Here is a 13,325-nt window from a genome sequence, read left to right as displayed (position 1 = left end):
TTGTATCAGTATATAGACATGCACAAAAAAGGAAAAAGTACACCATCATTAATAAAAATGACTTTTTAGCGTTGATTTCCAATCAGTAAGAAGACAATCATTAAACAATGAATTTCAAATTATTTGAATCCATAGACATTATCCCGTAACTTGAAATAAATACATGTATAATTTTTTGACGCCAATGTACATTTAGCCTCTATCAAATTTACTGCATGTTACCTGTACTTAGTTCTTATGTACTTGAGAGAGAGAGAGAGAGAGAGAGAGAGAGAGAGAGAGAGAGAGATTTTCTAGTTTTTTATAGTGTTTAGGGAATTAGTATATCAGCAACGTATGTCAATAAACGCATGCATACATGCAAGCGTGTATCTATATATGTGAACAAATACTAATCAGTCCTCCTTTTAAAGCCATGTAGAATAACGTTGATGCATTGCTAAATGTTGTGTGCATACAGTCATTGAGATGGCGGCATTTCTTTGATGCCGGCAAAGCGACCCAGTGAACTCTAATGCGGTCGTACTGCAGGGGCGCTTCAGCGGCATGTCTTTGATGGCGGCGATGCGAACTGCTGACAAAAACGAGCTCTATATTTGTACTAAAAAAGCTGTTATTATTTTTATTTATGATAAAAATAAAACGGAAAACAATAAAAACCATCATTTTAAAGGTAAAATCGTTAAACAAAACAAAATTAGGGAAGAACAAATCATCGGCACTCGGGGATGGAACCCGGGTCGCCTGGGCACAAGTCCAACACTCTAACGACTGAGCTACGCGGACTCTCGCTTCAGAACTTTTGAACTCAAAATCTCGGGAATGCCTGGATCGATTTTAACACGAATTTCATATTCTGAGGTGTTTTAAGCGTCTCTATCGAATAAAAATATAAAAAAAATTCAAATCTAAAAATTTGAAAAATTAAGGTTTTTCATTTCCTTCCGGTGACGACCGGAAGTGACGGCGGACGTTCGGATATACGAAGGGCACTGCGGCCGTTCACTCTCTACCTTCTCTGAAAATTTGAAGGTTCTATCGTAAATACTTTTTGAGAAAAATCGTGAACAAGCAAAAACGTAAAATCTTTAATATCTCGGTACCGGAAGTGACGATCAAAAAAAGCCCGTGTACTTTTCTTACAAATTTTGTCATGAATGAAATCTGAAAATTTCATGAAAATTGGCTGAAGCATTTCTGAGAAAACGTGACAGAAAAAAAAAAACAATAAAAATAATAGTGAAAAAGAAACAAAGCAATAACAATAAGGTCTTCCGTTGGAAACGGAAGACCTTAATAATAGTGAAAAAGAAACAAAGCAATAACAATAAGGTCTTCCGTTGGAAACGGAAGACCTTAATAATAATAGAGGAAAAGAATCAAAGCAATAACAATAAGGTCTTCCGTTGAAAACGGAAGACCTTAATAATAATAGAGGAAAAGAAACAAAGCAAAAACAATAAGGTCTTCCGTTTCCAACGGAAGACTTTAATAATAGAGGAAAAGAAACAAAGCAAAAACAATAAGGTCTTCCGTTTCCAACGGAAGACCTTAATAAAGTAAACAATGAATTTCTGAATATAACTTATAAAAACAAACTGCTAAATGTTCTTAACTTAGGAATAAGGAATCATTCTTTGAGTATTATGAGGTATGATTTTGGTCGGGCGTGATCAAATCCAATAAAGTCCGAAGGGCTTTATAATAGATTTGAACACGCCCCGACCGAAATTATCATCTTTTAATATTCAAAGAATAATTCCTTATTCCTTAGTTAAGAACATTTCAGCAGTTTGTTTTTATAAGTTATATTCAGAAAGCACTAAATGACTTCTACTGGCATATATCTGACGAGTTTATAGTTTAAACATCGAAATTTTTCAAAACCACCAACGACACTTCAAATGATAAAAAGACGTACGATATTCACATTAACAACAAGTTAATGGATTAAACATATTTCGCAGTTTATCTATAAAATTATTAACAAATTCGTATGATATGTTGTATTCTATGCATGATTGATTATCTCTGCCCCTTGTGTGCAAGTTATGCTTCTGTAAAATATGATATGTCGACATGCAAAAAAATATGTTGACATGCAAGATAGTTATGTCGGCATGCAACATAACTATGTTCACATGCAAGAAAATTGCAATAAAATAAGAATTATAAAAAATCTCAATAAATCTCAAATATCTATGGTGGCATATCTCTCCCCCTTGTGTGCAAGTTATTTTTCTATTAATTATGTCGACATGCAAGATAAATATGTTGACATGTAAGATAGGTATGTCAACATGCAACATAACTATGTTGACATGAAAAAAAACTGCAATCAAATAAGAGTTATAAAAAATCTCAAATATCGCCAACATGTGACATCCAAGATGCTAGATGCTACTTATTTATGTCCACATGCAACTTATTTATGTTAACATGCGCGATAAATATGTTGACATGCAACTTATTGACGTCAACATCAGTGCAACTTACATGTAGTTATGTTGACATGCAAGATAAATATGTCGACATGCATCTTCTTTATGTCGACATGCAACTTCTTTATGTCGACATATAACTTATTTATGTCGACATGCAACTTATCTATGTTAACATGCGCGATAAATATGTTGACATGCAACTAATTCATGTCAACATGCAACTTAGTTATGTTCACATTCCAGGCACGTAGCATCAGGGGGGGCCAGGGGGGGCCTGCCCCCCCCCCCTCCCCCCCCCACTTTTTCTCGCATATTAAAAATTGAATTACCAAGGAGTTGGCCCCCCCCCACTTTTTTTGGAGGATGTAAAAAATTAATACGAAAAGAAGGAAATTAGGATTGAAATTGAAGTAATAAGTCTTATTCCCCCCCCCCCTTTTTTTTTTTTTGCTTGTCAAGATTTTTTGGAGGAGTCTGGCCCCCCCCCCCCCCCCCCCCCCCCCACTTTCAAAAACGATGCTACGTGCCTGCATTCAACTTATAAGTTGCATGTCAACATATTTATCTCGCATGTTAAAATTAACATAAATAAGTTGCATGTTGACATAAATAAGTAAAATAACCTGCACACAAGGGGCAGAAGTAGAGATTTGCCACCATAGTATTCGTTCAAGGATAATGCATATTTACCGGTAAATGCTTATCAATTGAAAGTAAGGTTAAGGTACCTCACTACACCTACACTACACTACGTCACAAAATGGCGGTTTAAATGTTTTGTTAAACTGTTTATATCGTTTAATTGTGTTGTATATCGTCGAAGCTCAATGAATAAAGTATTGGGCTTCTGAACCGCACATCATGAGTTCGAATCCGCCTGGAGCTTTTGTTCATGATAACTGAATTAAATTTTTGAAAAAATGTAACTTTTCATCCAAAATTGCACTTATTTTGCCTATTAGACTTAAATACTTCTTATCCATTATGTTATCTATCACAATCAAGTGATTTTCTGCTGATTTGATAAAAAAAAAAAGTTTCACGGTGTAGAGAGCCACCTTCATTGAGGTGAAATTTTAATGTTATTATGTCGGGATCGGCATACATTTTCTGAAACCACCAATGGCAGCAACAAACAATGGCGGAATGTGGAGACGATGTTGTTTTCCAGTCGTCGCTAGACATTAACAAAAAGACGCACCAGGTACAGCTAACGCGGAGACACCTGACATGGGACCTAGCTTCTCCGGGGAAACCCCTGCGGCAGACTGGAAGTCCGTCATCGCAGCCATTTATTGGTGAGTACCCGCAGCTGTCAACAGATTGTCAACAAATAAAGTTGAAAATATGGAACTAAGGAAAATCGATTGTGTGTAACTAGATATTTCATATAGTTTAATTTTTGTCGTCATTTATTCATAGTGTTATATGAAACGATAGATACTACTCTGTTAGCCACTCAATTAAACATTTGCAGAAGAGTTGCAGTTAATTCCACAGGGGCTCGGTTGTCGGATAATGGAGTTCTTAATTATTTGTTTCCAAAATCAAAATTAATTAAAATTGGTAATCTCATATGTATTTCTGTGTATCGCAATAAAAGTATTTCCTTAGGCATGATAAACACACAACCTGTCAAAAAAGAACTAGATACTCACCAAACTTATTGAAAGCAACGGAAGTTTACTTTTGAGTGACATATATTCTCCATATAATCACTGAGTTTTTCCGAAAAAATATTGATAAGTCTAGAGAGAGCAAAAAATCTGCGAAAAGACTCCTATTGGTTTATTGTATGCTTTCAGATCTTCTCAGTGATTACATGAAGAGTTTGCATCAACTTCTGTTGATTTCGATAAGTTTGGCGAGTATCTTGTACATTTCATCATGAGGTGTTTATTATGCGGCACACAGATGTAGTCTAATGAATGATAGGGATTAGTCATTTGATTATTTTCCAACCTAGATTTTGTCAGAAATCGTTGGAGAAATTGGGAAACTTGTTTAAAACGTAGCTTGAAACGAGGACTCCAAGATGGCGGATGTTGTCCCTTTACTCTTTTAATGTACACTGAATACACTTTGATTTATAAAATGATTGAAACGGGTTTTCGGGAATGTTTTTATTGGAATACACAGAAATACACATAAGATGACCAATTTTAATCAATTTTGTTTTCAGGAACAATTAAGAACTCCACTATCAGAGCCCCTGTGGTTAATTTATTGTTAAATGCAATATATTTTCAGTAGTTCAAAGAAAATATTTGAATTATTGTTAAAAACATGAAGGTTGTCATAATTATTTGTTGTAAAAGTTGTTCCTTCAATAGCAATACTTCGACATGCTACATATATACCAAACAGTGAGGTTTATGATCACATTATTTAAGGTTAAAACTTTTTACATCCCCTAGTTGGCAAGGCTTTTATTTCACTGCCAGGTCTTTTATTTTCAAACTTTTATCTTTATTTATCAGGACACTCTGGTTGTAAGCATGTGCCTCTACAAGAAATCATTGCAGTCAATCTAGAGCGCAGTCTTGGTAAAGTGTCCCCATTTAAGTCGGCCAAGAAGAATTCCTCCACACCGCTAAAAGAGTCGCCTATTTATATCGAGCTCCAGCCTCTCCACCCGGTCTCGTTTTCAGTTCACGTTGTCAAGAGATGTCCAAACCACAAATGGAAGAAGAAGAAAGTGACATTTTTTTGTCAAGGAGAGAACCTTTGCAGGACATGGGTAGAGAAGATCGAAGAGGCCCTCTCCAACCCGGGTAAGTTAAATTACTGCAATATTTCCAGAAACTTCAGTTTTAACTTGTAATTTTCCTACCCAGTTTAATGCAAAAATCCCAGTTATTTATGCACAATTGAATAAATGGAGCAGAAAATTATTACGGTAATAAGAAAATAAAATCATACTTACTGATGTCTGATAGTGGAAACAGCCTTATTTTCTTTATATGATAAATAATGAATACTGAAAGATGATGATCATTTTTGTTTTATTTCAATTGACAGCACTGAAAAGACCCCGGAGTTTGCTGGTGTTTATAAATCCTTTTGGGGGTAAGAGACGAGCGCCGCGGGTGTTTGAGGAGACCGTGTCCCCACTGATCGAGCTGGCCAAAATCAGAACCCACGTTATCAGTAGGTGTTTACTGAATCAGAAGTACATTGTAATTTTAAAACTGTCCCTGTACTCAACAAAATCCTATGTCAATCCTTGCTATATATACACATTTCATATGTACTGAAGATTATGATATACACTGTGGCACCTGTCATGTTGATACCCAGTAGATTTCTGGAGGAGTAATAATGCAGCGATCTTTAATTTCTGTTTCAGCCACTACACATGCAGGACATGCCAAGGAGGTGATAACCAAGTACGACCTGCAGTCAGTGGACGGGTAAGTCTTACATATAATGCTTCATCTCTAAGTCGCTTATTATCTTCATCACTTTTCTGTGACAATTACTGTAAAAGTGGTTATTTACGCAGGGGGTTAATACGCATTTTCTATGGTCAAACAATACATGTGTTTTTTAAATACGCAGAAGTGTGATTACCCTATCAGAAGTTTCAAGTTTTTACCATACGTGCGGGGGTATTATACGTGAATTTAAGCTTGCTGCGTAACTAGTGTAAATTTCTCCTACACGTAAATAACCACTTTTACAGTATCACATTGCCAATTTTTTAGACTATTACTGTTGAGAAAATCACAGTATGCTTTGGTGTTTAATGTGACTTCATTCTTTAAAAAAATTCTCATGTTTATCATTAAAACTCTATATATTTCTTTCTTGTGTATATTTTACTCCGTTCTGTTTATACAGAGTGGTTTGTGTGGGCGGTGACGGAATGTTCACCGAGCTCCTAAACGGCTTGATTGACAGGAAGATGTTGGAGGCCGGGAAAATTCAGACTCCCTCGGAACAACCTATATCCCCAGATTTACGGGTTGGAATCATTCCAGCAGGTTTGTACTTTATTCTTAGACCTAGCAATGTACAAGCTTATATTAGTTGATGTTAGCAATACATGTATATTTTTTTAATTAAAGAATATGTTTACCTTAGTCTGATATAGACTAGCTGGTTTATTTCAGGGTCCACAGATGCTATCTGCTTCTCCACAACAGGGATAAATGACCCGATGACATCAGCTATACATATGATTATAGGTAAAGTATTGGTGATCTCAGTAAAGTATGGAATATGTGGGCTATACATGTGGGCTATACATGTCAGCTATACACATTGTTATAATGATGTGGGCTATACATGTCAGCTATACACATGATTATAGGTAAGGTATTGGTGAGCTCAGTAAAGTATGGAATATGTGGGCTATACAAGTCAGCTATACACATTGTTGTAGGTGGCTATACATGTCAGCTATACACATTGTTGTAGGTGGCTATACATGTCAGCTATACACATTGTTGTAGGTGGCTATACATGTCAGCTATACACATTGTTGTAGGTGGCTATACATGTCAGCTATACACATTGTTGTAGGGGGCTATACATGTCAGCTATACACATCATTATAATTATGTGGGCCATACATGTCAGTTATACCCATCATTATAATTATGTGGGCGATACATGTCAGCTATACACATCATTATAATTATGATAGCTATACATGTCAGCTATTCACATCATTATATTTGCATTTCGATTGTTCTTTCCCACTGTAAGCCCATACGGAGGAGCTGCAATTATTTCTCTATAATCGCAATTGCTCTGTCAGTATACTATGACGTCATAAAGGTGTAACGTTATATATACTTTTCCATGACGTTATAGATTTAATCCACTATACGATACATCATGTGTTTTTCTCCAACTCCATTAAAATTGACGTATTTACATGTAATAATTAAAACATGTTTTTGATAACATTTTAAAGGAATTACTGTTATAACATATCATTGATTCTGTTAACAAATCTATGTGAATTAAAAAGATACATTAGTGTTTACTTTTGATGTAATAGCTAAATGTCAAGGTCTAGGCTAATACAGGGTATTTGCGAGTGGTAAAATGCAAATATAAGTAATAAACAACGATTATTTAGTGAACATGGCGTTATGAATAGCAACTGCTCTGCTGGCATATTTTCCATGATGCGCTAGCGCGCATCATGGAATATGCCAACAGAGCAATTGCTATTCATAACGCCATGTTCACTAAATAACGTTGTTTATTTCTTAAATAATTATGTGGGCTATACATGTCAGCTATACACTTCATTATTATTATGTGGGCTATACATGTCAGCTAACTTCATTATAATTATGTGGGCTATATATGTCAGCTATATATTCATTATAATTATGTGGGCTATACATGTCAGCTATACACATTGTTGTAGGGGGCTATACATGTCAGCTATACACATCATTATAACTATGTGGGCTATACATGTCAGCTATACACATCATTATAATTATGTGGGCTATACATGTCAGCTATACACATCATTATAATTATGTGGGTGATACATGTCAGCTATACACATCATTATAATTATGTGGGCTATACATGTCAGCTATACACATTGTTGTAGGGGGCTATACATGTCAGCTATACACATCATTATAATTATGTGGGTGATACATGTCAGCTATACACATCATTATAATTATGTGGGCTATACATGTCAGCTATACACTTCATTATAATTATGTGGGCTATATATGATAGCTATACACTTCATTATAGTTATGTGGGCTATACATGTCAGCTACACACATCATTATAGGTTGTCTATACATGTCAGCTATATACTTCATTATAATTTTGTGGGCTATACATGTCAGCTTTACACATCATTATAATAATGTGGGCTATACATGTCAGCTTTACACTTCATTATAATTATGTGGGCTATACATGTCAGCTATACACATCATTATAATTATGTGGGCTATACATGTCAGCTATACACATCATTATAATTATGTGGGCTATACATGTCGGCTATACACTTCATTATAATTTTGTGGGTTATATATGTCAGCTATACACTTCATTATAATTATGTGGGCTATGCATATCAGCTACACACATCATTATGGGTTGGCTATACATGTCAGCTATACACTTCATTATAATTATGTGGGCTATACATGTCAGCTATACACATCATTATAATTATGTGGGCTATACATGTCAGCTATACACATCATTATAATTATGTGGTCTATACATGTCAGCTATACACATCATTATAATTATGTGGGCTATACATGTCAGCTACACACATCATTATGGGTTGGCTATACATGTAAGCTATTTACTTCATTATAATTATGTGGGCTATACATGTCGGCTATACACCTCATTATATGTTGGCTATACATGTAGGCTATACACATTATTATAGGTAAGGAATGGTGCACTCACATGAATTAATCAGGGGTCAAGAGTTCAACGACCATAAAATGTAATTGCTAAATTACACCAGATTCTGTAAGATTAGGGTTATAGATAACCTCCACTGTCTGACATCTGTCTTCTACCCTCACAAAGGATACAATCTCTCCCTCCCCCCATTTTATGACAAAAAGTTTGTCCTTAAATAGGTTTGACAATCTTTTCATCAAAATGTACGATAGTTGAAATAGTTGAATCCGTCATCATTTAGAAGTAGTTTGTTAAAAAGATGAAACTGTAAACCAATTTTTAGTCTCGGTGACTTTATTTCGCAATTAACTGCCGATAAACTGGTTCGCGACGGCTAACGTTCACGACCAAGCCATATCCAGACCTGTATTGTTATAAAAACTATAGACAAAGGATTGGTTCGTGGTGAGAAATATTCGAAACAACAAGGCTCTCGCTAACCTCGCAAAAATTTCTTGCACGCGAATAAAAGTTGGTTTACAGTAATTGTTGGTACATGAAGTAGATTGAAAGCAATAAGAGAGGATGTTTGTTTATGACAGGTGACTCTACAGCTATTGACGTCTGCTCAATCTACAGTGGGGACCAGTTTCTTCGCTACAGCTCCTCCATGTTGGCTTACGGTTACTATGGAGACATGTTGAAGGACAGTGAAAATAACAGATGGATGGGGCCAAAGCGCTACCAAGTTGCTGGTAAGAACAGATAATTATGGTTCAGAAATATATTCAAACCAAATTTCATTTGGCCCAAAAATATTCATGTATTGATTGCAGGCAGAGCTGCATCATTTGAGTTATTGAGAAAAGGGGAAAACCTTAATTTTCATATACGGTAAAAGTCGGCTATAGCGAACACATTTATAATGAATTGTCGCTTATTGCAAAGTGAATTTCATTCCCCCTGACTTTATTACATGTAGTAAACATGACAGATATAACAAATTACGCTTATAACGAAGTAAAATTGCTCGTCCCTGGGACTTCTTTATAAGCGTGTTTTACTGTATTGAGTGATTCCACTTTTCCAAATTTTGAAATTTTGGCTTGTAAACCAATACATAAAATTTTTTTGGGCCCTACTGAATACTCATGATTTTCTTTTGATGAATGGTTGTAGGGGCCAAAAAGTTTTTGGCCAATAAATCCTATGAAGGAGAAGTGTCCTTTAAATTGGCATCATCTGCTGATACAAACCCAAAAGACAAGATGATGTGTAACTCAGGGTATGTACACAACAAAGTGTGACCATTTTGATGATAGATTTGATGAAATTTAATAGGGTGCTATCAGTGAGCTACATTGATTCATATAAAGCACCCAAACATTAACATCACATACGCTTAGGAAAATCAATCTAATTAAAACTAGACCTTTCACATTTACATGTTTCTTAGTTTATCTGTTGTGGCTTGTGATATTGATAAACAAAGTGCAATATAAGGCCACATAAAATTGTCTATGGAGTCTCATTCCCTCTAAAAGTTCCCCCCCCCCCCCCCCCCCCCCCCCCCCCCCCCCCCCCCCGATGTATGTTATTTTTTAAAAAATTGTACCAAAAAAAATTCAGGAAAAAAATTTAAGTTGGTGTACCAAAAAATTCAGAACATTTTAACGGCTGCTTAACATGTGGATCATCGTTTGATTTCAGTCATGCTTGTTATAAGGATACTAATGTCTTCATGCAATAACAGTTAAGTGGAAATAAAATGGAATTGAAAGACTGCATATTGGTTTTTGTACTCATATTAGCATTAACAATTTGATAAAGATAAAGCAGTTATTATTTCTAGAACATGAATGGTCAAAAAGATGATTTAAAAAAAAATAAAGAATAAAGCCCACCCACCCACCCCAAATTTTTTGCAAATCAGGATGAGAATCTAAATATTAAATTTATGTGGTCTTAACAGTCTAATTTTAATAAGATTGTGAAAAAATTAAATATAATTAAAAAGAAATGTTTCAGTAATTCATGTGAAGGTTATTTTATTTTCAATTTTTTTTTTCAGTTGTAATATTTGTGCAATGAGTCAATTCTCTCAGGAGGAAAAAGGGCCAGACTCGTGGCACACAGTGCGGGGGAAATTCCTAGCGGTGGCCAGCTTCACTATGAGCTGTCGCTGTCTCATCAGTCCCATCGGCCCCTCCCCCTACTGTCACCTTGGCGATGGAACCTCCGACCTACTCCTGATACAGCAGTGCTCACGGATACAGTTCTTGCGTCACCTGTACAGGTGTTCCACAACCAACGGCAACCAGGTAACGACTCAGGTGTTGTGATGTTATGTTGACTATTGTACATGTATAAGCACTATATTTACTTTATTTAATAGCACCAACTTTTCATTGTGTGATGTGGTATTGTTTTTTGAGTGTCATCGTATTATGTGATGGGCTGATTGTGTTTTGAGTTGCACTGTACATGTGATAAGATTTTGTGGTGATGACAATATATATCCACACTGATAATAGCAAGAAAGTTCAAACAATTTATATGACAATGACAATGAACTTTACTCTCATAACTGAATTTACAGTGTAGAGAAAATACATATGTACAGTATGTACACACTACAATATATATAATAGATGAGAATCATTGGTACAGGCATGATGAAGGGATAACAGATATAATTTAACCAAGAGAGCTAACTCTTTTGTTTATCATAATGATGACTTTTTATACAGATAGATGTTAAATGGTCCATGAATTGACAATGTTATTGGTAATTTGTAACAGAGTAAAAATTATTCTGAATTTCAAATAATTTTCAATGGCTTGATAAAATTCTGAAGATTCTTAAGTTATAAACCAGCATTTTGGCCTGAATCTGCTGTAACTTTCACCTGCCTAACACATGCATTTTACATACATTTAACAAATGTGATCATGAGTACAATTTCTTTTTCATTTTTTCAGTTTGACCTGCCATTTATCAAGGTGTTTCGGGTCAGAGAGTGGAGCTTCTCTGTACAGACCGATACAGAGGGTGACACTGACCCTCAGTCCCAGCCGTCCCCACCCCCTAGGGAGAGCCGCGCCCCCACCCACAGCGTGTGGAACTGTGACGGGGAAATCATCACCTCACCCAATCTCAACATCAGGTATGCTATGATTTATCATATCTCCTACGTATGTTTGTTTGGTGTGGGGGGGGGGGGGGGGGGGGGGGACATAATCTTACCATTAGGTACCCCGGTACTCTGTCTTCTTATGTTTTGGGGGGGGGGGGGGGGGGGGGTAATAATTGACAATCTCTTTGTGTGTTATAGGGTGATAGAGGATACATGTTTATAACATTTACTGTGTTGTAAACTCAGCATCAGGTACCTTATCTTCCTATGTATAGGGGGAGGGGAAATTAAATGATTATGGAATTGGAATATAGATTACTGTTTAGAATACCTAAATACAAAAAAGATTTTAAAGGATAGAGATACATGCTATTCTGTTCAACATTTGTACACATGTAAGTCTTAGACTACTTTATTTGCAATGCATTGGCAAATACAATATCCAACTTAATTGATGTATGCTAGAACAGGGTTCTTAGAAACAAGCTTATACCACTTAATTGATGTATGCTAGAACAGGGTTCTTGGATTCAAGCCCTTTTTACACACATTACTTTGATTGGCAACAGATTGCTTGTTATGGAATGCTGAATATTTTTTTTTCTTTTCGCCTGCACAGAGTCCATTGTCAGCTGATCTCCCTGTTTGCCAGAGGAATTGAGGACATGGAGTCCCCCACCCCACAGTCTTGTGCATCCTGTTGTAACGTGTGTGACCCAGAGGACAATTATAAAAGTATAGGAGGTCACACATGATTGGTCATGACAGGTTGAAGGTCAATTGTCATGGTTGATCGATTCATTTGGATTACAGGTCATGTGTGAACAATGTAAGGTCATGGATCAAAGATTATGTCTGAGTATAGGTCATGGATGACTTAGATTTTCATTCTTAAAATATACATGACTGAATCCTTCATCTCTCTGATGAAGCATAACTTACTCATGGTGACAGTTGTTATAGATTTATTTGTACTTTGCCATAATTTGGGAACATGAGAGATAGTTTCTATATTTTTCGGTAAAAATATAGAGATTTAACTATTTTCTATTTTTTCTTAAAAAGTTGTGTTATTGAATGCAAGTAATTAATTTGAGGAACATATTTTTGTAAATTGTGTGTATTCATATAAAAGTACTTGTTGAATGTACAACCCACCTAAATCTTACATACTTGGAGGTGTTAAAAAGAAGAAACAAGGCCTGGCCCGTGTTTTGATATTTCAAACTTTTGGTCTTGAGGTCATAATGGAGAATTTTTACATGTAGAACATGTAATAAACCAATGTCTGTGATATTATTTAAAGCTCTGAAGAGGACACTTTATTTATTAACTGTATACTTTTACTAATTTAAAAAATATTATAAACCAATCATAAGGG

At 35.6% G+C, this 13,325-nt stretch overlaps 1 protein-coding gene across 1 annotated transcript; it reads left to right on the top strand.

Moving 5' to 3' along the window:
- The first annotated feature begins 3,541 nt into the window (after window positions 1-3,541).
- LOC128158109 (ceramide kinase-like) lies at window positions 3,542-13,325 on the top strand. The gene is made up of 11 exons (XM_052820831.1): window positions 3,542-3,742; window positions 4,925-5,218; window positions 5,466-5,594; window positions 5,794-5,857; window positions 6,288-6,430; window positions 6,560-6,634; window positions 9,410-9,562; window positions 9,987-10,092; window positions 10,879-11,128; window positions 11,790-11,974; window positions 12,564-13,325. The coding sequence occupies exons 1-11, from the start codon at window positions 3,583-3,585 to the stop codon at window positions 12,697-12,699; spliced, it is 1,695 nt and encodes a 564-aa protein (XP_052676791.1). The 5' UTR covers window positions 3,542-3,582; the 3' UTR covers window positions 12,700-13,325.

The sequence above is a fragment of the Crassostrea angulata genome, chromosome 8 (assembly GCF_025612915.1).
Source record: "Crassostrea angulata isolate pt1a10 chromosome 8, ASM2561291v2, whole genome shotgun sequence".
Lineage (NCBI taxonomy): Eukaryota > Metazoa > Mollusca > Bivalvia > Ostreida > Ostreidae > Magallana > Magallana angulata.
Note: the sequence above shows the minus strand (reverse complement) of the source record. Positions and strands in the feature narration are given on the sequence as shown.